The sequence below is a fragment of the Heloderma suspectum genome, chromosome 7 (genome assembly GCF_057233095.1).
Source record: "Heloderma suspectum isolate Gila_16-S chromosome 7, 16-S_ref, whole genome shotgun sequence".
In the NCBI taxonomy this organism is placed as follows: Eukaryota; Metazoa; Chordata; class Lepidosauria; order Squamata; family Helodermatidae; genus Heloderma; species Heloderma suspectum.
In genome coordinates this window covers 113,159,879-113,185,342 of record NC_139464.1, presented here as the reverse complement: position 1 = coordinate 113,185,342, position 25,464 = coordinate 113,159,879, and the positions used below count along the sequence as shown (strand labels likewise).

The following is a 25,464-nucleotide window of genomic DNA, read 5'->3' as shown; positions in this document are numbered from 1 at the left end:
ACAATTGTTGGGTTAACTCTGGGTTGTTTAGCTCTTAAAGAATCCAGAGTTCCTGAGTTCAGATGTCATGAAACAACCCTGTTTTGAGGTTGAAAATGGGTGAGCAGTGCACTCGCTTGCTCCCGCACCCTCCCACCCCACCAATTGCTGGGTTAAACAACCCAGGAAAGTGAGTGTTATGTGAGAACCGGGTCTCTCTGGAGCATACAGAAGACTCAAATGAATTGGTTTCTAATATCCATTTTCAAAAGCACCTGATGAGTTTTTTAGATTACATTCTCATAGCATCTAGTACAGAGTTGGGGAGCTTGAAGCCCTCCAGATGTTAAACTACAACTTCCAATATCCTTGGCCATGCTGATGGGAATTGGAGTCCAGTAACAGTGAGGGTCACAGGTTCCTCACCCATTATCTGGTGACAAACTTCAACTTTGGATTGCCTTGTTCTCATTTGAAAAGTTGATACTAAAAAAAAAGCCATCTTACTAGTTTGGTTTTCAAATAAAATCTAAACATGTTTCCAAGGATCCCCTGGGAAACACAGTTTGAATTGGGACAGGAAGAAAACAGACACTATAATAATCATTTTTGTAGAAAATATTCCTCTGCATTTGTCACAAACTCAAAAATATACTTAACACGCTGCTAAGTGCTGTCAAGATTGTAGCGGGTTTCTTAAAAGTTTTTTTTAAAAGATGGACTAAGGACCAGAATGTACTTTAGCTGCCACAGAGAAACTACTGAAAATCCCCTCTTTATGGCACTTGATTGCAGCACCTGATTGTTTCTGGCATTGCTTGGTAAGTGTGGCAAATCAAAACATGATGAGATATTTGTGATATGTAATCAATATATAACTAGCAGAATGGATATCACGCCCATGGAGAGCATCCTTGTGGAAACAATGTGTGTGCTGGCTCAAAGCACTTGATCAGGATTCCTTGTTTTGTTTTCTAAGAGTTGGAGTTTGCCATATTTGCTACCATCTATTGTCACACATTTTACATCACTGCACATCTTCTCAGTTTTGGTAAGTAAGATGGATAAAAATCAAGTAATTTACCATCTCAAAAGGTTATGCTAACAGATACCTGTGTGTCACATAGCAACTTGATTTGATTTTAAGAAAGTTTGGAGAGGACCAGTCAGTAACTTTTGATCTGAAATGTAAATAAAAGCTAATGCCAGTCCTTCTTCCTTTCAGGAGGGCTTCTTATCTGTTTACCCCGTGAACAGGCAGCACGTTTCTGCGCTGAAATCAAGTCTCCGAAATATGGTGAAGGTCACCAAGCATGGATTATTGGGATTGTAGAAAAGGGCAATCGCACTGCCAGAATTATAGACAAACCTCGAATCATTGAGGTTGCCCCTCAAGTAGCCACTCAGAACGTGAACCCGACGCCTGGGGCAACGTCTTAATCTCGATGAAATAGCTTTTTTGTTTTTAAATAGATCTATTCCTTTATCATCTTGCAGCCTAAAGAACTGTATAAAGAGAAAAAGAAACACATTGTGTCTGCAAATCTGGTGGCCTTAGGTCAGTTTGAGTGGATGCGTTTAATAAAATAAAACACATTGCCTTTTTTCCTGTTACATTAACTGAAGATGCACCTAATCTTGAGGCAGCTTCTGAGTTGAGAATTATATTGTTATCCAATACTGTTGATTCATTTTGAATCTTTAGACACTTATCTCTTGCCGCATAGGCTCTTTTTTAAAAGGTGCTTTCACGTAGCACAGACATTACCAGTAGTGGTGTCAAATAGAAGTTTGTGTCCTTTTTCACTATATGTATATTTATCATTAGGTCTAATTTCAGATGCCTTGAATGAAATTCCAGAAAGGCAATAAATTTGATACGTGATGCACAGTGGGATTTACCCAGTAGCAAAGAGGGTTGCATGTCTACATTCAATCTTTGATTTATAAAATTTAGTCTTATCCATGAGCATCTACAATCCTGGACACTGCTTGGTAGGTAGTACACTCTGTTAATTAAAACAAGCAAGTGCTGACTTTGCATGGGAAGCACTTCAGAGTCGAAGGAAAATAATAATTTTGTTCTTTGTAGATCAGACAATATTTACTTGTATTATCAATAATTGTTTCCTTTATTGATGGTATAAATGATGATGCTCGGTTTTGCAATGTGATTGGATGTGCTGTAGAGCAACAAGATATTGCCAGCCAAAAGGGGGTTATTGTATAATCATTTACAATTCACTATATAATTAACTACACAAATAATTTTTAAATATAACCAATTTAAAAAACTGTTCTGTGGATGGTAGTGTTTAATACATTTTATATTTTGTATAGTGATTATTATAAATCTTTTTTGTTTTTCTTAATCAGCAGCTGTCTAGTATAATGCTTAGTATTTTTTTCTGCTCAGAATTCATTTTTGTGCACGCTTTTGTGATATGTTTAAAATCGACATTGCAGCCTGAACTTAAGCTTATTATTTGAATAAATATTTAATTTTTTATTGCTCTTGTACAAGTGGATGACCTTTTAGATTTTATGTCTAAGCTTACTGGTTGGCGAAAGGTGGTGAGTAGATGATGTGCAATTATAGTTGTGAACATTTACTGTCTGTGAAAGCACTTATATCGACTGCTGACTTTGTGTTAAACTACCTTTCCTTTATGGAATAGCCCATCTAAGAGGGTTTAACTTATTTTCAAAAGCGTGAATGCTGAAACTAAAATACTAGGATAGTATTTAGTTCCCATTATAACAATACAAAATGTGTCTATAGTGATAGCATTGTAATAGAATGTCTGCTTGCCCTCCGCCCCGTTCCTCAGTAATAGGTTAGCAACATGAGTATACTCCACTGGTCGGGATGTCACCATAACAATATAACTTTTTGCTAAATATGGCTTGGGTCTTACGTTTAAGAATGTCTGAAACCATAACTGCCATCTAAACTTTCTCAAATAAGGATTTTTTTCTTGTGATTACTTTTTAAAATGTGTGCTCTATACACATTTTCCCTCTCTTGGAATGTTCTAATTCTTGGATTAGAATGTTCTAATCTTGGAACATTGGGATATGTAATTCTTTTCCAAGTAACATCCAAAAATACCAGCAGATGTTTTTAATACTAAAGGTGCCTAGAAATTAGAAAGTAGATTTCTGGTTTTATGGCTATGTTATATTTTGCCTATGAAAATCTGGTCAATGGTGCAAATATTAGATGTGCTCTAAAATGCTTCTCCTTGTGACCAGTTTACACGTGTGGTGATGTTGCTTTCACATTTTTAACACACAGACTTTGGAAATGTGAAGAAGTCAACATGACCACAGAAATCACAGGAAATAAAATGTTCTAGTGTTTGTATAAAATCCACATAAATCAGCATTCTAAAATATAGTTAATACATAATAAAAACAACAGATAAAAGCAGCATAAAAATCAGGTTTAACAGGAGCTAGCAGTTACTTAAAAGTCCTGGAAAAATTGAAAGGGCTTTGCCTGGTACCAAAAGGACAGCTGTGTGGTCATGAGGCAATTTTAAAAAATATTTTCAACCAATCCAGAATGAAATGGGGAAGATGTAGGAGCAATGATTTCTGATGAACAATGGTCATATAATATTTACAAATTAATAGTTACTAACATTGTAGCATACATTTTGAAATGTTTGCTTTTCTAGCTATTGGTGATACTTTGTTTTACTGAGTTCATGTACTTTAGAGCTCTGCGCATTGTTCTGAATAGAATCAAAAGTGGTTTTCAGATCCATGAAGGCAGAATAAAATTCCCCTTTGAAGTTCCTCTATATTTCTGAGCCAAATTTAGCCTCAAACAGTGATCCAAAATTGAGTGGTTATTTTTTACATAGGATTTGAGAGTCAATAAGTACCCCCTCAGACTTCAAAAAGTTCATTCTACAGAGTAGATACATAGCATATTTTCCCCATAACTGACAACAAAGTGATAGATCTGTAGTTTCCTCGGTCATTAGCCTGATAATTTTAATAAAATGGTACTACAGTTGCTCTGTCCCAGATACAAGGACTCAGGCCTGAGTTACAGTAAAATGGGCAGCCAATAATGGTGCCCACCAATGTTGACCATTTAATTAGCTCAGTAGGAAAGTAATCAGACCCAGGTACGTTCCCTAACTTAAACTTATGAAACAACTTCCTTTATACCTATTTTGGTAAAGCTGTACATGCAGCATCTTGGATGAAATCCAGCTCCAATACAACCCCATCAGGATCTGCAAAAATGGATCTAAAAGAATTCTCCCATACCTGGGCAGAAATACAGCAATTTGGAGCTTGGATTGAGAATGAAAAGCTCTGAAACCTACTGCCAAAAAGTTCTAGAAACTTTATTAAGAGGCATTTAGAAGAAGTGACCATACATCAAATTCACACTGGTGGTTTTTGTGACTCAGACAGGCCTTGTAAGTTGGAAATAACTGGGGGAAACAACTCCAACTTCCTATAAGAAATACAGGAATTTCTTAATTTCCTTTTGGCAGTAAGACTCTCCATATCAGACCACTGGGCACTTCCATCATGGTTTAAACTAAAACTGCAAAAGGAATCCGAACCCGATTTTAAAGCCTCCTGGAGGAGTCTAATTAGCACCTCATATGCCTTAATGGTAACAGCTGGTGACCAGTAAGGCTATATAATGGATCTTAACTGCACTACTGAGCAGAGCTTGTCTTTATGCCAGCTAGGCTACTCATGTTGTCAGTTGCCATTGATTTAATTTCTGGGGAGCAAAAGAATAGCCAGTTCCAGGTGGAAGGAGCATGCTTGGCAATGGGTGACTTTTGACAGTAGTCACTTTCCCTTGAAGACACAACTGGCATTATAGTAGGCAGGTATGAAATTGAGGCTCTAGATAAGGATGTAGAGCAGGTGGTGCCAAAATTACTTGGCACCTAAATCCCACATAGCTTGCTTTTTCTCATTATGCTTCTAACAGTGGTACGCCAATACAATTTCAAAACAAGCCTGCATTCTTTAAATATTGTTGATCTGTTTACTGTAATTTTAACTGATATGTGGCAAACTTAGTGAGATTGCAATTTTCAGTGGTGGTAAAGTGTTTTCTATCGTTGGTGGTATATGCAGCTATTTATGGAATTTGTGTCCTGAATTTTGTTAGGACAGCCTCAAGGCAGCCAGCAATTAAAAAAAATGACAATACAGTTAGATACAATAAAACGAACCAACATGAGAAAATACTAGAGACAGCAGGTTAGAAAAAAATCAAAGTACAAAGGTAACAGGTTAAAAATGCTGCTAAAATCATTTCTATACCACTGATAACAGGAGAGACTTTGCTGCACACCTCAAAATTGGTAACATAAGAACCTAGCTCGATCAGACCAAAGGCCTACTTAGTCCAGTGTTATGTTTTCCACAGCAGCCAGCCAGATGCCTCTGAGAAGCCCAAAAGCAGGCCATGAGAACAATGGCAGCAACTGGTATTCAGAGGCATGCTGCCTCTGATCCTGAAGGTAGCATATAATCATGACTATTAACTGCTGGTACCCTTTTTTTTTTTATTTTACAAAGTTTGTATACCCTTTCAAAAGATCATAATGAAATTTTGCCACCTTACATGATACTGATTTTTGGTGTGGCCCATGGACTGACAACTCCTCTATACTCCTGTTGTGATGACAGGAGCCCCCCCCCCCCCCATTTTCTTACCTTGCCAAGCACTTGCATTGACATATATATGTCATGTCTTTGGAGTGGATGGGAGTGGGGCTTATCATATTTTATTTAACACTTAAAAAAACGCTCCATGGCTGCTCCTTGTAGCCCATTCCTCTCCCTAGCACATCTATGCCTTCATGTGTAATTGACTTACCTCTGGATAAGCATGTGTACCCCCAATTTGGGACCATGGTGATTTGGGAGGGGGGATTTAAGCCCCCCCCCCATTTTCATACCAAAATCCCTCCCATGGGAAATGGTTAAAAAGAAAGAAAAAAATGAGATGGGGCAGATTTCGGCATGGAAACAGGAGGGGAGAATGCTTAAATCCTACCCTCCTGAATCGTCATGGTCCCAGATGGTAGGGGGACGCACTTACCCAGAGGTAAGTCAATCATGCATACCACACAGTTGTGCTAATGCAGCTCACAAGGGGATAAAGCTGGTTACTGTCAAATGAAGTGCTGAGCTTTTATTTCCCTTGCTTTTTCTTTTTTGATAACCACAATGAACAACTGCCCCAGTTTGGGGGAGGGATTCTTCTCATAAAGCATAATATACAGTAATCATTACCTAGGGGGGGAAAGAAAACAGGAGGAGGAGAAAAAGGATCAACACTTCCATTTCTAATGTATATGTTAAAGAGGCAGTCCATATATCTAAATAAGCATCCATACAAATTTGATGACTGTAGGAGATATGCTCAATGTAGCAAGAGCAGTAAGATCTTCAATCCATTGAGTGATAGGTGGTAGGTGTTTTTCCTTCTAAACTTGAAGTATAAGTCTCTGCAACCGTAAAGGCTCTGGGTATCCACTTTTGCTGTCCATGTGTTAATCCTCACATACGGGATTGTTTAAAGGTAATTTAAAAGCACATATACATCTGCTATTATTATACAGTGCCTTGCATAAGTATTCACACACCCCTTTGACTTTTCCACATTCTGTTGTGTTACAAACTGGAATTAAAATGGATTTAATTAGGATTTCTTGTCACTGATCTACACAAAATAGTCCATCATGATTGGATTAAACTGAAAAGTCTGGGTTACATAAGTATTCATCCCCTTTGCTGTGACACCCATAAATAAGCTGTTGTGTAACCAACTGCCTTCAAAATTAACAGTTAATTGAATGGAGTCCAGCTGTGTGCAATTCAAGTGTCACATGATCTCAGATTAAATATACCTGTTTCTGGAAGGCCTCAGAATTCGTTGGAAAATAAAGCTAAACAAACAGCATCATGGAGACCAAGGAGCTATCAAAACAAGTCTGGGATAAAGTTCTGGAGAAGCATCAATCAGGGTTGGGTTATAAAAATAAATAAATCCCAATTGAGAACATCCTCTGAAGCACCATTCAATCCATTAATACGAAATGGAAAGAATATGGCATAACCGTGACTCTGCCTAGAGAAGGCTGTCCACAAAAACTCATAGACCAGGTAAGGAGGGCATTAGACAAGCAACCAAGAGACCAATGGTAACTCTGAAGGAGCTGGAGAGATCCACAGCTGAGATGGGAAAAACTCCATGGGACAACTATCACCCGGATGCTTCACAAAGCTGGGCTTTATGGAAGAGTGGTGAGGAGAAAGCCATTGCTGGAAAAAAAACAACCCCAAATCAAATCCTGTTTGGATTTTGCCAAAAGGCATGTGGGAGACACAGCAAACATGTGGGAAAAGGTTCTCTGGTCTGATGAGACCAAAACTGAACCTTACTGCAAATTGCTATGTGTGGTGCAAAGCCAACAGTGCTTATCACCCTGAGAACACTATCCCCATGGCGAAGCATGGTGGTGGCAGCATCATGCTGTGGGGATGCTTTTCATCGGCAGGGACTGGGAAATTGGTCAGGATCAAGGGCAAGATGGATGGAGCCAAATACAGGGTAATTCTAGAGGAAAACCTGTTTCAGTCTGCAAGGAACCTGGGACTGGGGCGGAGCTTCACCTTCCAGCAGGACAATGACCCTAAACACACAGCCAAAGTTACACTGAAGTGGTTTAAAATCAAGAACCTGAATGTCTTGGAACAGCCCAGTCAAAGCTCAGACTTCGATCCGATTGAAAATCTGTGGCAAGACTTAAGCATTGCTGTTCACCAAGAGTCCTCATCCAACCTGACATAGCTTGAGCAATTTTGCCAAGAAGAATGGGCAAAAGTGGCAGGATCCGAATGTGCAAAGCTGGTCGAGACCCCCAAAAGACTCACAGCTGTAATTGCTGCCAAAGGTGCTTCTACCAAGTATTGACTCAGGTGGGCAAATGCTTGTGCAACCAACAAATGCCAGTTTGTTTTCGTTTAATTAACTTTTGTGCCACAATAAAAATATTTTGCACCTTCAAAGTGTTAAATATGTTGTGTAAATCAAATGGTAAGAATGCCAATTCAATCCATTTTAATTCCAGGTTGTAATACAACAATATGTGGAAAAGTCAAAGGAGGGTGAATACTGCAAGGCACTGTAGATTTTCAAGAACAAAATGAACATACAAGCAATGACTTCCAACCAAAAAGAAGCCACTATAGGAGATGCCCACATCATATGCCTCAAGGAGGCATTGTCCTCATTACATCACCAGCGTCTGATATGTATGTATGTATTTATTTCATTTCTATACTGCCCAATAGCTGAAGCTCTCTGGGTGGTTCACAAAAATTTCTGGTAGAGCTAGCCACAGCAAGCCTCTGTGGTGTCCGTGGCCAATATACACAAAACATCAAACGAAATGCTGAGCAAGAGGAGCTGGGGTGGAAGGTGTGAAGAGCAGCTGGGTTTTTCACAACTCTTGCCAGGTGGTCCTGTAGACATTTCAGACAAAACCTCCATAGGGCACTCTGCCAGGTTGGGACATAACAAGCCACCTTGAACAACCCAACAACAAGCCATGGGTTCTCAGGGTGGCTTGTGCATGGTTACAGACCATGCTGAAGAAGCCGTACTGAGTCCAGACATCACAATAAACCACCTTGAAACAAACAAAGCTGACAACCCATGTCATGTCGTGCAAACCAGGTCATTGTCTACCAACGTCTACCAAACCACATGCTTGTTGACACTATAAAAAAAGGCTAAATGATTAGCGCGATGGGACTTGACTTTGCAGAAGCCATGTTGATACTTCTCCAGCAAGACATCTTTTTCTATATCAGCCTTCCTCAATCTAGTGCCATCCATGTGTTGGACTTCAACTCTGTACAACACATGCCCTATCCTGATTGGGGTTTCAGGGAGTTGTAGACCAACACAAATGGAGGGCATGAGATTGGGGTAGGCTGTTATATATGTTTCATAATTTTCTCTTTAATAATGCCTTCCATTAATTTATCCAGAACAATGTTTAGCTAACTGGTCTGTAATTTCCTGCATCCTTCACCGCGCGTGCGCACACACACACTGATCAGTTTTTAAAAATGGGTGTTACTGGTTACTTTGCAGTTGTCAGGCATGGAAGCTGATCCTAGGGACAAGTTACATATTTTTGTTAGTGAGTAATTTCACATTTGAGTTAAGAACTCTCAGGTGGATATCATTCAGTCGCAGTCATTTGTTAATGTTTTATTGTTGATAAAGCCTAAAAATTTTATCTCTTGGCACCGCTATTTGCCTCAGTTCTTCAGATTTCCTTCCTGAAAATATCAGTTCCAACATGGGTATCTACCCTCCACTTTCTGCAATGAAGATAGACACAGCGTTTGTTTATTATTTGTCTATAGCACAAAGGCCTTTACAAATATAAGTAACAATGCAGTTATATATAACATAAGCCCAAAGTGAAAGCATAAAATAATGAATACCTAAATGCAGAATGGGGGGGGGGGGGGGAGAGAGATACAAAAAATAGAAATAGAAAATTTAGAAGTTTTTTAAACGCTAAGATCAGGCCACAGTAAAACAGAATAACCATACAGATGTTAAAACAAGTTCATTAAAAACTGATGCTGAGAATAAAAAAGTTTGTATAACGAAAATATACCAAATGAACAAACTGGGCAAGCTCATACAGCTTTATGTTATAATAAATGATCTCCTTGGCAATTCACAGCAGATGTCATTAAAAAGTTGCGGTGAATTTTTTGAGCTGCTACTGCAAAAGGTGTGACCCTCATTGTAATACATTTGTTATGGTCTGCCAATAGATCACAGATAATTTCCACAGGAGATCTGCCAGCTATACTTTTCAGGAGATTCCTCAAAAGGTGGGTCCTAGGTTCCTCATACAAGGGGCAATGCACTGTAATGCACTATATCCTCAACTTCTCCAGAACCACAAATGCAGGTCTGCTGAGCCAGAGGGATCCTATTGTACATCCCATCCAAGTAAGCAGTTGGCATGGTTTGAAAATGAAGGGCTGTAAAAGCCTTTCTGAGAGCCACAAAAGTTAAATCCTGGAAATACATGGTGAGAAGGCCTGGTGTTGGCTAGCCAGAATAATTTAATGGCAATCTGCTTTGGAGATTCTGTCTCTCATGCTCCGCTTATCCAAGATAGTTAAGGAATTGTGGGGATCCTCAAAATAGGCCTGAGACAGCACTAGCCAAGCTGGGCCCAACCACCCTTCTCAATTTGCTCAAGAAAGCTTTGTTTTTCCGGATTTCCATCAGTGGAACTCAGTAGTCTTTTGCCATAAAGGATGAGAGCTTTGTCTGTTCTTGCTTTGATAGACATAAATCCAGCTTCCAATCTTAGCAGAGAAGAAGGGACCCCTGGTGGAAGTGCCCGCAGCTCTCTCAAAAATTTATTTTGAGTGGTCTCAACTGCTGGGGCATGACCCTGACCCCATCCCATATCTCCACACCATGCAGACGTTGGGGAAGCACTTTAGCTAGATATATTTCCAAGGTTGGGCCCACCAGAGAATCGCTGTTGCACCACCCAAAAGATAGGGTTGTTTTAGCAGTCCTCCAGGCAGCAAGCTTTACTGCCTCTATGTGGGGTCTCCAACTGCCATTTGAGGAGAATTGTACCCCCAGATATGTGAAGCTGGAACATTGTTCAACTGTGTGCTCATCCCAGCACCATTTATGCAGTTGTTTCCTTTTAGAAAAAAACATAACCTTGGTTTTGGAATAATTTATAACCAGCGTCTCCTGTCTGCAAACCAAACTAAGTTTATTTAAAATTCTCCTTAGACCAACTAGAGTGGTTGAGAGAAGGGCCATATCATCTGCGTAAAGTAACTTTTGTACCTTTTGGGGTCCCAAAGATAGAGGGAAGTGATCCAGGGAACTTAAATCTTCCACTAAACTATTCACATAAAAATTGAACAGGGGGGGGGGGGGGCAGTATGCAGTCCTGTCTGACACCTCTTCTGGTGTTGACTTTTCCGGACAGCTCTCCTGACAGACCAGTATGAACTTTCAGATCTGTACGAGAGTGGATTTTCTGCACCAAAAACAGCAGCCGCTTATCAGTCTTTGTATATGACCATTTTCCCCAGAAACGGTTTCTATCTATTAAATCAAATGCAGAGGTAAAGTCCACAAAGGCTACATACTGTCTGCCTCCAGGCCTATTCGGACTTTTACAAATCAAATGCGAGAGCACAAAACATTGGTCAATTGTGCTCCTCTGCTGCCAAAAACCCGCTTGTTCATCGGCAAGAATATTGTTTTCTTCAGCCCACACTTCCAGTTTATTCAACAGGAATCTTCCATACACTTTAGAAACTATGTCCAAAAGGCTAATTGGCCTATAATTCTTAGGGTCTAATCTTTTGCCCTTTTTGTACAGCAGAACTAAAATGCTGGACCCCCACCCGGCAGGGATGAGTCCAGTTAGATGAATATATGAAAACAGCTTCACCAGCACTGGGGCCCACCAGGCAAGTTTGCATTTAAATAATTCTGGGGAGAGCATATCTTCCCCAGTTGCTTTGCCGGATACCAGGTTGTGGAGTTAATACTTGATCTCCAAGCCTGAGACCAGTGGCCAGGAGATCCTTACAAACAGGATCTCTATAGGGGTGGGTCCCTGGAAAATGTTTTCAAAATGTTGTTGCCATAATGAACCAGGAATTCGAGATTATAATCTGAGCATGGAAAAGTGTAGCGCTGAATTGGTCAAATTCCATATTTGACATCTTTTTGTCTCGCTGCCAATCCCAGCTCTATCCATCTTTGTCTAATAGACTCTGCCTTCTTTTCCATTAGAGATTTATAAGATGAACAGATTGTAATCAAAGTCTTATAACACTCCTCCGATCTAAAGTGCTTAAAGCTATGGGTAATCCTTGCTAATTAAAACCACTGGTAACCACTGCAACTCCTTTAGCACTGGAGTGATGTGATTTTGCTGGTGGCTGCCTTTAATCAGGCGAGCCGCCGCGTTCTGTACCAGCTGCAGCTTCCGAACCGTCTTCAAGGGTAACCCCACGTAGAGCGCATTACAGGAGTCTAAATGAGAGGAGACCAGGGCATGTACTACTGATGGGAGCAGATGGTCGGGAAGGAAGGGGTGCAGCTGCCATATCAGATAGAGTTGATACAGCACTGTCCAGCTCACAGCTGACACCTGAGCCTCCATGGACAGCTGGGAGTCCAAAATGACCCCCAGGCTGCGGACCTGGTCTTTCAAAGGTAGCCCCATTCAACACCAGGTCAACATCCCCCAGCCTCCTCTTGTCTCCCACCAAAAGTACCTTGGTCTTGTCAGGGTTCAGCTTCAGCTTATTTCAAAAGGATATGTGCTTCTGTTCTGAGTTGACTTAACTGGCAATTGAATGACAAGCTTAATAGAAAGATGGTCACTCTCTGGCTGATCTACTGAGAAACCTTTTACATCCAGGATTAGATTCAGAGAAATAAAAAAATAATCTACACTAGCTCCCCTAGAAGAAAGGAATGTGTAATGCCCAGCAGATATATCTTTCACACTACCATTCAAAATTAATAGGAAACACTTGTAACCCAGCATGATAAGGCTACAACCATTCCTGTTTAACTTGCTGTCTTGAGAATGCCTGTCCAGACAGAATAGATTGTCCAGGCAAAGATCAAAATTATTAAACAGCTCTGAATTAGTTTGTCCTATCTGACCATTTAGGTCATCTCCCAAAATAATGCGGGAGTTGTCAGACTGGCACTCATAATTTCCCAAAGCAGATTCCAAAGATAACCACACATCTTGGGGTGACGGTGATGAGTTCTCTGGTGGACCATATACATTAATACAGAGAAGGGAGGTACCATTAGTGATAACCTGTAACATCAGGATGCTATTATGCAACTGGGGTTCTAGCATTCGGCAGCTACCATCTAGTTCTACTGAAACAAACACTGTCAGCCCACCACAGCAGCGGCCCCTTTCATGACGTCTGACAGCGGCTTTAGAGAATGCCCTGTAACCCTGCAATGGTAGACAGGAAACATCCTCCACCCAAGTTTGTTGTAAGAAAATTATCTGCAACTGTTGTAAATATGTAATGACCTCTTTGTCCATGATTTGGCCATGCCATCCAGAAATATTCCAAGACAGAATCTTTAAATCTAAGTATGCTTTATCAACCTGTCTGCTGCTTAGTCAACAGTTTAAAGAAACTGGGGAAGGATCAAGGGGTAGAGCAAATGTCCAAAGGAGGAGTTACCCCTGGATGGGAGTGTACCAGTGGTGAAGTGGGAACACCCTTCTCATCTCCCATGAGGGAGAACAGAGAATCTTGCAGAAAAAGTAGACTCCTAACGGATAATTCCTGTGCCTTGGGTGGCAGAAGCTTAAACCATGCTAACAAAGCAGCTTCATGGGGTGGGGGGCAGTAGTTCTTCCAAGGGAGCTAATCCTTCCTGCAAATGCGACTTGAATGGACATGGAGCATTCTCTTCACCCTGTGATGTAGCTCCTCTTGTTCAGGGGTAGTCAAACCCTGGAAGTGCTTCACCAGATCTGCTTCTTCCTCTGGGAAGTCGACCTTAATTTCACCTGCACCTATAGGTGTAGGGCAGTGCTGAAGGTGTGAGCAATGCAATTCAGCCTGCTCCACAGGGTTGTTAGCCGACTGAGGAATTATATTTCTCACTAATTTATATAATGCTGCTTGCTACCTATTTGGGCTCCTGGGGTTATCCATCCTGGTTTGGCTGCATTGTTTGAGGTAATCTCCGGAGTGTAATGTATTATGTTTTCCCTTGGAGGTTACTTGGGGGGCTTCCCCCTGGAGCCTAACTGGGATGGGTTTAGCAATATTCCTGAAGTATGTGGTGACCAGTATCCCCTTCCTGTCCAGCACTGGTCTGCTCTTTAGGACGTAATTGACAGCAGGTATGTCTGCAAATGAGGCAAAAATACTGGAGCATGAGAGGTATTCTACTTCTATTATATCCAGGGAAGTAAGGTCCGTAAGACCAGAATGTCTCAGTGCCCGCAAAAAGTATTTTGCCTTATTTCTGTGAGTTGAATAAGCCTTGGGCAGAACCAAATTTGAGAAGACTAGATGGCTTCTCATTAAAATCAGACAGGACTGGACTCTATCAAATAGTGGGGGTCTTTGACATTTGATTGATTGCTTCTCTTGTAGATATGTAATGACTCCTGTGTGCACCTGTTTCAAAACTAGGCCAGTGGGGTCTGTCTGCATACTGGATTCCTGAGTAATTTTGGACTGGGGCCGTTCATTTGATCTTCTCCCTTTTGAGATGCTTGACCTGCCTCACCGGCTTGTCCTTCATTTCAGCATCCTGACTGTCATCTGGTACTATTAATAGTGAGTTAAACTTTAACCTTTTTGCCTTTTTGCAAACATTTACTCTATTACTCTATATGCTGACAATTTGCCAGCTCCTACTCCCAATCTTGTGTTAAATGTACATTTAGTTTTCCCTAGGTTCCTCCGCTTGGAGAACCTATTACCAGGATTTTGACTGCTCTTTAAAACCCTGATGTGTATTTTGAGTCAGTAACACCTGTCTTAGGGCATTTCTACACCAGCCTAAAATCCTGCATTTAAAACGGGGCTTTCTGCTTCCGTTTTAAATGCAGGATCACCACTGACTCCCTTTACATTCACTTCCTTCACCACCCGCCTTCTCCCCGTATCGGAGTCTTCCATTCTCTTTCATTGATCTCGCTCCTCTTCTTGCCGCTTATTATCTGCGATCTATTTGAAATGGAAACAAAGGGCATTTAGTGCAGGAGGGTCACGGCGTCATGTAAAGAGCCCACAAACTTCCGTGACGGAGCAATCGCAAGGATTAGCTCTTCTACATGTCTGTATTTAAAAGAGAGAGAGGCTGCCTTACATAATCTAATGACATTGGTGTGCTTTTTTGTAGACTTTGCCGAGACCTTCCATGAAGCGCTGCCCACAGCTTGCAACAAATCAGGCCTTTTTCACTATTACTTCTCTAAAAGAAATCTGCTTTGGCACTCTCGAACTGGGCAGGACGCTGTCGTGTGTTTTTCCTCCCTCGTGTTGCTTCAGAGTGCGACCCTCTCCTTGGACTACCTCTCTTTTGCTTTCAGAGATGCCACGCAACAAACATCCCGAGAAAACCTTCCCTGACATTTGACACTGCCTAACAGTGATACCAGGAGCCCTGACAGGTGGGCCTGCCTCGTCGGGCTTGTCACAGACGAAAAGGACCTAATCACCACAGTGGCCGCTATGGGGGCTGCCGCCTCCTCTTCAGCTTGTTTTGCTGAGCAGCAGCGATTATTATTATTATTGACTTCTGCTGACATCGTCATACCTGCCTCGAGTGGGCCTGTGCGGCTGAGAATTCGGCTCCGGCACCTCCTTCCCTCTCGGCCCGCTCATCTGGCTGCGGCCGCCACACTTGTATCCTTTTTCCCGTCCTGGGGCGTGTGGCGGGGGGCAGCAAGGCTCTCCGTTGAACTTTGGCTGTGTAAACGTCTGCCCTGCTCGGCCTCTGCTTGTTGCATCCTGTGCCCCTTGCGCCTTCCTTTCTTTTTGTGACTAGGGTTCCCAGCTGACCAGGAAGGAAGGACCTGCTCAGCTCCTGTGCTCTTAAAAGCTGTTTCATCTGCGAGGGGAAAAACAGCATGGGGGGAGCAATGAGATCGATCTGCTGCCTCAGCCACAATCCTGTGAATCGAGCCAGCAGGGCCAAAATGGGGGGCAGTTTCTCCCACAGCGTTTGTTGTGTGGTATCTCTGAAAGCATCCATCTGCCACCTCAGGCCTGTGGGTCGAGCTAGCCAGGGCGGTTTCTCTCCCCACACAACTGCGGAGCATTTTTTCGTTTGTACTTAAAAATCCCACTGCTGGGTCACAGATCACCACAGGAAGGGAGTTTCCTGCACCAACTACAGGCGGGCATAGGAGAGGGGCCAGATTTGGTCCCTCGAGGGGAGATGAGGTGGTTTGGGATCCAGTGTTGAGGTGGTTTGGGTTCTGCCCTGCCCCTGGATCCATTTTGGGACTTTTCACCCATGCAGACATATGCGGCAGCTGTGCTAGTGGAAGGTAGCTTCCAAAACATCCCCCAGCAGCCACCAGGGGGGCGGGGGGAGATTGCGCTCTTGCAGTCTGGTCCACATACGTCTAATTGCGCATCAATCCTATGGAATTCAATACAGCAAACTTCTAAGAATGTGTGCATAGAAGTGCACACTTAGAAAGGAAGGTTGCTTAGATTCTTTATCTGGAAGGGCTTGTACACATTTTGGGCAAGTGAAAAACAGGCATTTGTTATGCGTAATTGGTATACGGGTAGAGGTTTACCTGCCAAATTAGTGCTTTTCATTAGTGCTGTGAAAGTGCAGAAACTTTAGGTGGCGTGAGCCAGTCATAAGTCACCGCTTCCCTGAGTCCACACAGATCATGGCTGAGATTGGACTTAAATCTCTTTCACTGGCCAAGTGCTCTATTGGGCCACCTCTCATGTTCTGTCTGTATACTAGGTTTAGCCAGTAGTGCAGTGGCAAATCCAGTACCACAGAGTCCCTTCGTAACAGTCACAGCCACGCCTCCTCACAGCCACGCCCCTAAGATTATACAACCTTGTAAGATATACAGCCTTCAACTGGGATCCAAAAACAGTACAGCTGAGAGTAAGGCAGGGGTATTTCAATTGGACATCTGAGAAAAAATGCAGGGGTGTTAAAATCCTTATCACCCACTCACTCATTCAAACACATACATTTTAGGTTTTCAAAATATGATACTCCATGGAAGCTTCACCCTCTCAACTCAGTCCTCATGGACAGATCCCTTCTCATTTAAACAGCCCCCTTGCACACTCCCTTAGCGCCCCAACGTTACCCATTAGCCTTTCCGAAGCTCCTTCATTATATCTCCCCCCTCCCCCTCCAACAGAAACACCCACACACCCAGCTGGATTGAACTACACACACACACACATCAAGTGGTGTAGTGGTAAATTTGGAAATGCAGGAGGTCATTGTGATAGTCTCCAAGGGCAGTCCAAAAATTTCAGGCAGCTGTGTCAATCCATATCAACAAACCAGTTCTAGGAGTTTTCATCTCCACCAGGAGCACGTATTTGGTAAAACAAATAGGTCTTAATTACCCATTCCAGACCAAGTCATCCCAAATACTTTGCATTCCAACATGGAACAATATATTGTTGCTTGGAAAATTCATTCCCCCAACAGCTACAGTGAGGATCGCAGCTAAGCTCAGAGGGAACAGAGAATTCTGAGGGGGGTGGCAGTTGACATCAGAGTCCCTGCTAATGAAAAAGTGCCAGGGCTGTATCCCTGCGAGGCCTGCCTCCACTACAGCACTGGGTTTGGCCTAGTATACTAGGTCTCTATCTAATAGTTGTCTCTGTGTTGCCCTTAGTTGTTTGAAAGGGAAGCTTCTGATGGGAGAAAGATTTCTGGGATGGTGTAAAAGCCGGAATGGGCCAGAATGGGCCTTTTATATATATATTTTTTAAAAGCATGCCAGAAATAATGGTATGTGTTAGAATCACTCGAGAACAATATTTTAGGATATTGGGACGGTGTAAAAGCTAGAACGGAACTTGAGAACAATATTTTAGGACTAAAACGCTTGCAATAGTATATTATTATTAACCCCATAATGCCCAGAACATATCTGGAACAGAACAGAATGGCCCAGAAGGGACACTTCCAAATGAACGAAATCAACCAAACTCACCAGTCACACAACTCCATGGCAGGATGCAATAGGCCACAAAACGTCCAAAGAAACCATTTTCCGATTCCTGTTCCGGGCAATAGTTGGTACTGAAGAAAAATAGCCCAGAATGGCAACTTCCAAGTGAACCAAATCAACCAAACTCACCAGTCAAATCAGACTAGATGGGACAGATATAATAAGCTCCAAAACCTCCACAGAAATCACGTTTCAGTATAGGTTCCAGTGCATAGCCTGTATTGCTCAAAGGATGGAACAGCAACTTCTGAGTGAGCCAAATCAACCAAACTCACCACTCAAACCAGGCTAGATGGGACAGATTTACTAAGCTCCAAAACATCCACAGAAACCACATTTCAGTAGCTGTTCTAAGTATATTCTTGAAGCAAGCCTCAATAAGGAGCATACGCAATCCTGACCATTTCTGAAGTAAAAAAAGAGCAGGCAGCTTAATGCGACAAGCCTTGTTGTTGTTGTTGTTGTTATATAAAAATATCATAGTGCTCTGAGTGATTTAAGCTGACCTAGATCTATTATGCATTTAGAACAGTTCATTGCTGAATGAGCTTATATTCACAAGGAGAGTGGGCCACATCCTCACATGATCTTAGCAGAAAGTTTAGGACAGAGAGAGATGGATAGGGCCAGTTCACACATAACAATAAGCCAGAATTCAGAAGAATTGTGGTGTATAGGGAATGAACAAGCATGCTGGGGGCATACTGCCCGATTGCTCCCACTTGACTCCTCCTGCTAGTGGAGCACGTAAAGAAACCAGGACGCCTCTATCTGTGGTTTATTTAGTATTACTCTCCTAACAAGGCAGAATCTGAAGCCAAGTGTTGTTCTTCACCTCAGATTCCAGACTGTTAGAAGAGTAACAAGCCAAGGATCCTAGTTTGGATATGATATAATAAACAAACCACGATCAGAGGCTACTTGGTCTGTTTAGCTGGTCCTGCTGACAGGAGCCAAGCAAGAGCAATCGGGCAGCGTTCACCAGCATGCTTGCTTGTTATTGTTACCAGTGCTATAGTGGGGCCAGGGCTTGCAGGGTCAAAGCACCAGGACTTTTTAATTAGCAGAGACAATGACATCATGTGCCACCCCACTCAGACTTCCCCCTAAGCGTAGCTGCAATCCTCACAGTAGCTGGAGGAAAGCTTTTCCCAGGAACGTATGTGCGTGTCTGTATGTGCAGCTGCGTTGATTCACAGATATAAATCAACAAAGCTGTCTGCATTTTTGGGTTCTTCTTGGGGGCATGACTACATGCCTGTCATCATGAGCTCCTGCACTTCAAGAATTTGCCACTACATCACTGAATGTTACATGTGAAGCAGGCCCCTGTGCATGCAGCAGTCATGATGTGTTGTGTAATGGTACATGGTTGCTTCTGCTCAGTAAGTTGTACTGATCAAATGAGATCTCTAGTTTAGAACCTAGAGAAGAATATTGTGAAGCAGAGATTAATGTGAATTAGTACTGAAAATTATTTTGCTGTTGATTGAACCTTCCTTGACCCTAGTTTTTTTTTTTTTTTTAATATCCAGAGTCTGTAAAGTGTTGGATATAACACTTTAAGTAAGTGTGACTTTTTAAAGTAAGTGTGACTAGGATTGCAGTATTAGGGTCACATAGAAATTATACCACACTGTCAAAACATGTGTTAACTGTTTTTTTCATACCTGTATCTACAGAGTTGCTGCAGCTTCTGTGGTTGCTCCCATGTCAGAAGTATCTGCTGAGACTTCCAACCAAATTATGTTTCCAGATGGCAGGTTTACATAATGCACAAGCAACTGAAAGTGTTATCGTTTGTGTGTGTGGATTTAGATATAAAGCAGCTCTAAGATAATTATGGCAAATACAATATGCTACATTGTATTTAGTTCATTTCCTCCTTTAGGACAATGGTTCCTGTGATTCTGCATCTGTCTATTTCCGCGCTAGATGTAATATCTGGCCAAGGCAATATTTTATTTCCTTGACTTGTTCTCAGGAAACCATTCAGCCCAAGTTGCTACTATGACATATCAAATACATTTTTGGTAGGTGGTATTTTACCCTATTTCTTCTTGCCTGAAAACATCTATTAATTGTTAAGTTCTTTGTGGCAATTTGAGGAAACCATATATATGTATGTATATATGTATATAATGAGTCCATTCTTGGATTTGGTGAATTTTTGATAGTTTTGGATCCACTGACCACCAGCTTGCTAACTCACCTTTCTCCTATGAATTTTGCAGTTCTGCAGTAGCAGGTCTCCTCTCTGGGTATGTGATACCTGCAGAAAATAGCTACCAAATGTCAGATTGTAAGAAGCAATATCCATTGTTGTTTCCCAACATTGTTGTTTCCCAACAATATCCATTGTTGTTTGTTTGTGTTTGTTCTCCTCCTGTACCCAATGCCCCATCTGTGTTTGAAATAAAGATAGGGGACAAAGGATGAAGTTCCCAACCTTACTGACCTTCACTGGGTATTCATCCCTGGGTATTCATCCTTACTGACCTTCACTGGGCATTCATCATTCATGGGATGATGGTATTCATCCTAGAGTTCTTAAAGAACTCAAATATGACATTGTTGATCCCTCTAACAAAGATATATAACATGTCCCTAACACGTGTAACAAAGGACTGGAGAATGGCCAATGCAGCACCAATTTTTAAAAAGGGATCCAGGTGGGGTCCAGGAAATTACAGGCCAGTTAGCTTAACATCTCTTCCAGGTAAATTGGTTGAAAGCATTATTAAAGATAACATTAGTAAGCAAATAGAAGGACAAAGAATCAACATGGCTTCTGCAACGGTAAGTCCTGTCTCACTAACCTTTTAGAGTTCTTTGAGAGTATCAATAAACTTGTGGACAAGGGTGATCCAGTAGATGTTTTTTACTTGGACTTCCAAAAGGCTTTTGAGAAAGTCACTCACCAAAGACACCTGAGCAAACTTAGCAGTCATGGAATAAGAGGAGGGGTCCTCTTATGGATTAGTAACTGGTTAAAGAACAGAAAGCAGAGAGTAGGAATAAATTATAAATTCACCCAATGGAGGGATGTAAACAGTGGGGTCCCACAGGGATCTGTATTGGGACCAATGCTTTTCAACTTATTCATAAATAATCTGGAATTAGGAGTAAGCAGTGAAGTGGCCAAGTTTGCTGATGACACCAAATTATTTAGGGTGGTTAAAACAAAAAGGGATTGTGAGGAGCTCCAAAAGTATCTCTCCAAATGGAGAAAGTGGGCATCAGAATGGCAAATGCGGTTCAGTGTAAGCAAGTGTAAAGTGATGCACGTTGGGGCAAACAATCCCACCTTCAAGTATAAGCTGATGGGATCTGAGCTAGGAGTAACTGACCAAGAAAGAGATCTTGGGGTTGTGGAGGACAGCTCGATGAAAATGTCAACCCAGTGTGCAGCTGCTGTAAAAAAGGCAGATTCATAATTAGGAAAGGAACTGATAACAAAACTGCCAATATCATACTGTCCTTCTACAAATCTATGGTGTGATCACACTTAGAATACTGTGTGTGTGGATTCTGGTCACCACACCTAAAAAGGATATTATAGAGTTGGAAAAAGGGCAACTAAAATGATAAAGGAACTGGAGCAATTCTGCTATGAGGGAAGGTTACAATTTACAGAACTATTTAGCTTAGAAAGAAGGGGTGTAAAGTGAGACGTAATAGAGGTGTACAAAATTATGCATGGTGTGGAGAAAGTGGGTAAGGAGACATTTTTCTCCCTCTCTCAAAATACTAGAACCCGGGGTCATCCCATGAAGCCTATCAGTGGGAGATGAAGGACAGATAAAAGGAAGTACTTCTTCACACAGCGCATAGTTAAACTATGGAACTCACTACCACAAGATCTAGTGATGGCCACCAACTTGGTTGGCTTTAAAAGGGAATTCGACAAATTCATGGAGAATGAGGCTATCAGTGGGCACTAGTCCTGCTGGCTATACGTTACCTCCATGCCTACCTACACCAGTTGCTGGGGAACATGGACGGGAGGGTGTTGTTGCACTCATGTCCCACTTGTTGGTTTTCCACAGGCAGCTGTTTGGCCACTGGGTGAACAGAATGCTGAACTAGATGGACCTTGGTCTGATTCAGCAGGGCTCTTCTTATGTTCCTATGTTCTTATGGAGAATAATTTAAAATACGCTACATTATATTAAGTTTTTCTTCTTCAATATTTCTGTGGTTTTAAACCTGTCCTGAATTTATTTCTCCTCAGATGCAATATCTGATCAAAACAATACTTTATTTCCTTAATTTACGCTCAAGACACCATTTCCTACTTCAGCCCATGTTACTGCTATGAAAGATCCAATACCGTTTCGGTAAGCAGTATTTTATCCTATTTCTTCTTGCATGAAAACATAATTTAAATGTTAAGCTCTTTATGACAGAGAGGAAACCATATAGATATATTTTGACTAAGAGTCCAAACTTGGATTTGGTGATTTTTTTATAATTTTGGATCCATTGACCATCAGCTTGATGACTTACTTGAGTCCTATGGATTTTGCAATTCTGCAGTTCCTCTCTGGGTATGTAACACCCGTTGAAAATAGCTACCAAATGTCAAACTGTAAGAAGCGATATCCATTCCCCAACATGTTCCCCAACATTTTACAAACAGAAGTTTTCTCAACTTTAGTTCAACTTATCCTGGCCCTAATGCCTCTCTATTGCACCTGTGCAGTAAAGTTAGGGTACATAGTAGCAAGTTAATACTTACAGCTTGCTACCTAATAAGTGTGTTTAGGATCTTAAATAGCTTATTTTGCTTAAATATATGTCTCTGTTTCAGAGAGAGAGAGAGAGAGATTACATTTTCTTTCACAACACTTACATTGGCATACAATAAAACACTATAAAATATAAATATAATCATTATTGTATACATACATCTCTTCTTTTTTAGTATGCTCTTAAAGGGCATGGTTGTGGTATATTTCTCGATTTCTAGGAGTATTAATGCTACTATTCCTAAGAAGCTTGAGGTTGTAACCAGTGGCGTCATCCTGCTAGCATAAGGCTCCTACTGCATGGACAGACCCTTGCACAAATGTCAAATCCGATACGTTCATTCTGCTTACACAAGTTTCACAAGCTGTTCCACACCGTACTACAACTTGATCAGACTCGGTGTTGCTTGTGCTAGTAGTGCAACCACTAGGAGATCAACACCAACTCTGCTAATATTCCAAAACTAGCACAAGCAACACTGAGTCTAATGAACTTGTAATGCCTTGTGCAGAACATCTTATGCAAGCAGAATCAAAATACTGGATCATGGAATCATAGGGTTGGAAGGGGCCTACAAGACCCTCGAGGCCGACCCCCTACTCAACGCAGAAAGCCTGATTCCCAGGCGGTCTCCCATCCAAGTCCTAACCAGGGCTGACCCTACTTAGCTTCCAACATCAGATGAAATTGGGCACATCCAGCCCTTTGCTCAATGTCATAGAATCACAGGGTTGGAAAGGGCCTACAAGACCATCGAGTCCAACCCCCCGCTCAATGCAGGAAGCCTGATTCCCAGGCAGTCTCCCATCCAAGTCCTAACCAGAGCTGACCCTGCTTAGCTTTTGAGATCAGATGAGATTGGGCACGTCCAGCCCTTTGCTCAATGTCAACAAACCATAGGGTTGGAAAGGGCCTACAAGACCATCGAGTCCAACCCCCTGCTCAATGCAGGAAGCCTGATTCCCAGGCAGTCTCCCATCCAAGTACTAACTAGGGCTGACCCTGCTTAGCTTCCGAGATCAGACGAGATCAGGCACACCCAGCCCTGCCTGGATAAAAACAGGGTTTTCACAAGTGGTGAAAGCTTTGTGCTAGTGGAAGGATGCCATTGCATGCAACCCTTGGTGTTGTCTTCATGGAAATAAGTACCTTCATATTACCATAGATTTCAAATGTCCCATCTTTACAGAACCCTTCCCACGTTGACCTATCTGCCAAGAAAGCCCTGCATGTTCTCTGTAGAAGTCCTCTGTGTTGCAGGAGACTTCACGAGAGATTGTAGGTTACACAACAGTTTGCATGGAACACTTCCAATGGATTGGGCAACCACTATCAATCTTTCAGGAAATCTTGTCTGCCCTTACTGTTTTTTAATCAGGGAGCCCCAGGGTTTCCTAGAACATAGTTTTAAAATTGCTGCCCAAGATTCAAACATAAAACATTTGTTAGTTCGGTACAATATTATCAGCGTACGGTATTATATTGGAGTACTGCTGAATAAAGTCTTTTTGATATGTCAATTATTAACTTTGTGTCAATATTTGCAGAAACAGGTGGGTGTTTTATGTGTCTTCCTTTTCCCCCTTCACAATCTTTGTTAAATTTTTCTATTTCCACAGTTACACCTTGGATAATAACCTTCTAAGCCCAGAAGGTGTTTCTGTGATGAGAATGGTTACCTAGTCATAAAAAATGTGTTCTCCAATGAGGACATTGAACGAGTCAGGTAAAGTACCGTCTGGTGTCTTATCTACATACAGTGACATTGCTTAATACATTGGTTGCTGTCCAGATGTCTCCTTTGAGACATGCTCAAGGGCTTGTATGTGACAAGCAGGACCCGAAAGCCACAGGAGGTCCACCCAGAATTGTGCATTGCATTTGAAACTCTCCCTGAATGTTCAAAAACAGTTGTCATTTGGCATAATAATTTTTAATTGATAAATATACAGCAAAAGCCTTTCAGAGAGTACCGCGTGTGTTATATGGTTCTCTAGATCTAGCTACTATTCATAATGTTTCAAGGTAGAGGTTTTCATTTTAATTTTTAAGAGCCACGGACTCGTTTTAATATTGTAGCAAAATTTTCCAGTTGAACTTTTTCTGTTTTAATCCTATCTTCAGAGGTGAGTTTACAAAGATCTGCAAAAAGGAGGTGAAGGTGCCTGGACTGGCGGTGATGAGAGATGTCTGAATTGCCAAATCAGAGTTAATTCCAGATGAGAGAGCAGTTACAAAAATACATGATTTTCTGGAAGATGAAGAGCTCTTCAAATATTGCACATTGCCGCAGGTAAAAAAGGAACATCCTGAAGACCACAGATGTCTGCATTTTTATGAGCTCCTGAATGATGTCTTCAAGTTAAATTAATTCTGAGCACATCTGTGATTTTTGTATGTGGTCTACGCATAGTCCATTCTAAGAATGTCGAGCTACGCTGCTCTAGGGAGTTGCTGTAGTGTTTTTCATCCACAGCCAATGCCTGTACTAACTAGGGATGTACAAAAGTCACTTACCTTTTCGAAGGGTGACATTCGCAGAGGGGGGGAGGTGCTCTGTCCCTCCCCCCCAAATTCTCCCCGGCTGGCTCCGCTCCGCAGCGACTCTGCAGAGCTGCCAGCCGGAGCCACCCGCAGCCGGACATCTGGCCACTGGGCTGCACAGGGACGCAAATGGCGGCCACCGTAGTGGCGCAAATGGCGGCCAAATGGACACACCGCCATTTGTGTCCCTGTATTTTGCCATGATAGTATATATTTATGTAGCCTATCACGGCAAAAAAAAAGGGAACGCAAATGGCGGCTACAGCAGCCGCCATTTGCGTTCCTGTTTTTTTGCCATGATAGGCTACGTAAATATTTACGTAGCCTATTACGGCAAAAGACCAGGGGCACAAATGGCGGCCGC

The 25,464-nt window shown here is 41.9% G+C and overlaps 2 protein-coding genes across 11 annotated transcripts in view; both read left to right on the top strand.

Annotated features, from left to right (window-relative positions):
• The window catches only part of SEPHS1 (selenophosphate synthetase 1), a 56,100-nt gene extending 46,568 nt beyond the window's left edge, over positions 1 to 9,532 (top strand). For 6 of the 10 annotated variants that reach the window (XM_084811633.1, XM_084811630.1, XM_084811628.1 and 3 more), the window contains one exon: positions 1,205 to 2,488. In XM_084811633.1, the coding sequence (XP_084667759.1) occupies positions 1,205 to 1,419 (215 nt within the window). In that variant the 3' untranslated portion in view covers positions 1,420 to 2,488. Of the gene's footprint in view, positions 1 to 1,204; positions 2,489 to 5,398; positions 5,493 to 8,111 lie in introns of those variants that run through there. The other 4 variants (XR_014784547.1, XR_014784546.1, XR_014784548.1 and 1 more) reach the window with 4 other exon arrangements.
• A 15,237-nt stretch (positions 9,533 to 24,769) lies between these two features.
• Positions 24,770 to 25,464, top strand: part of PHYH (phytanoyl-CoA 2-hydroxylase) — a 44,676-nt gene continuing 43,981 nt past the window's right edge. Inside the window, exon 1 of the mRNA XM_084811635.1 lies at positions 24,770 to 24,849. The gene's annotated coding sequence lies outside the window, so the exon portion shown is untranslated. The remainder of the gene's footprint in view (positions 24,850 to 25,464) is intronic.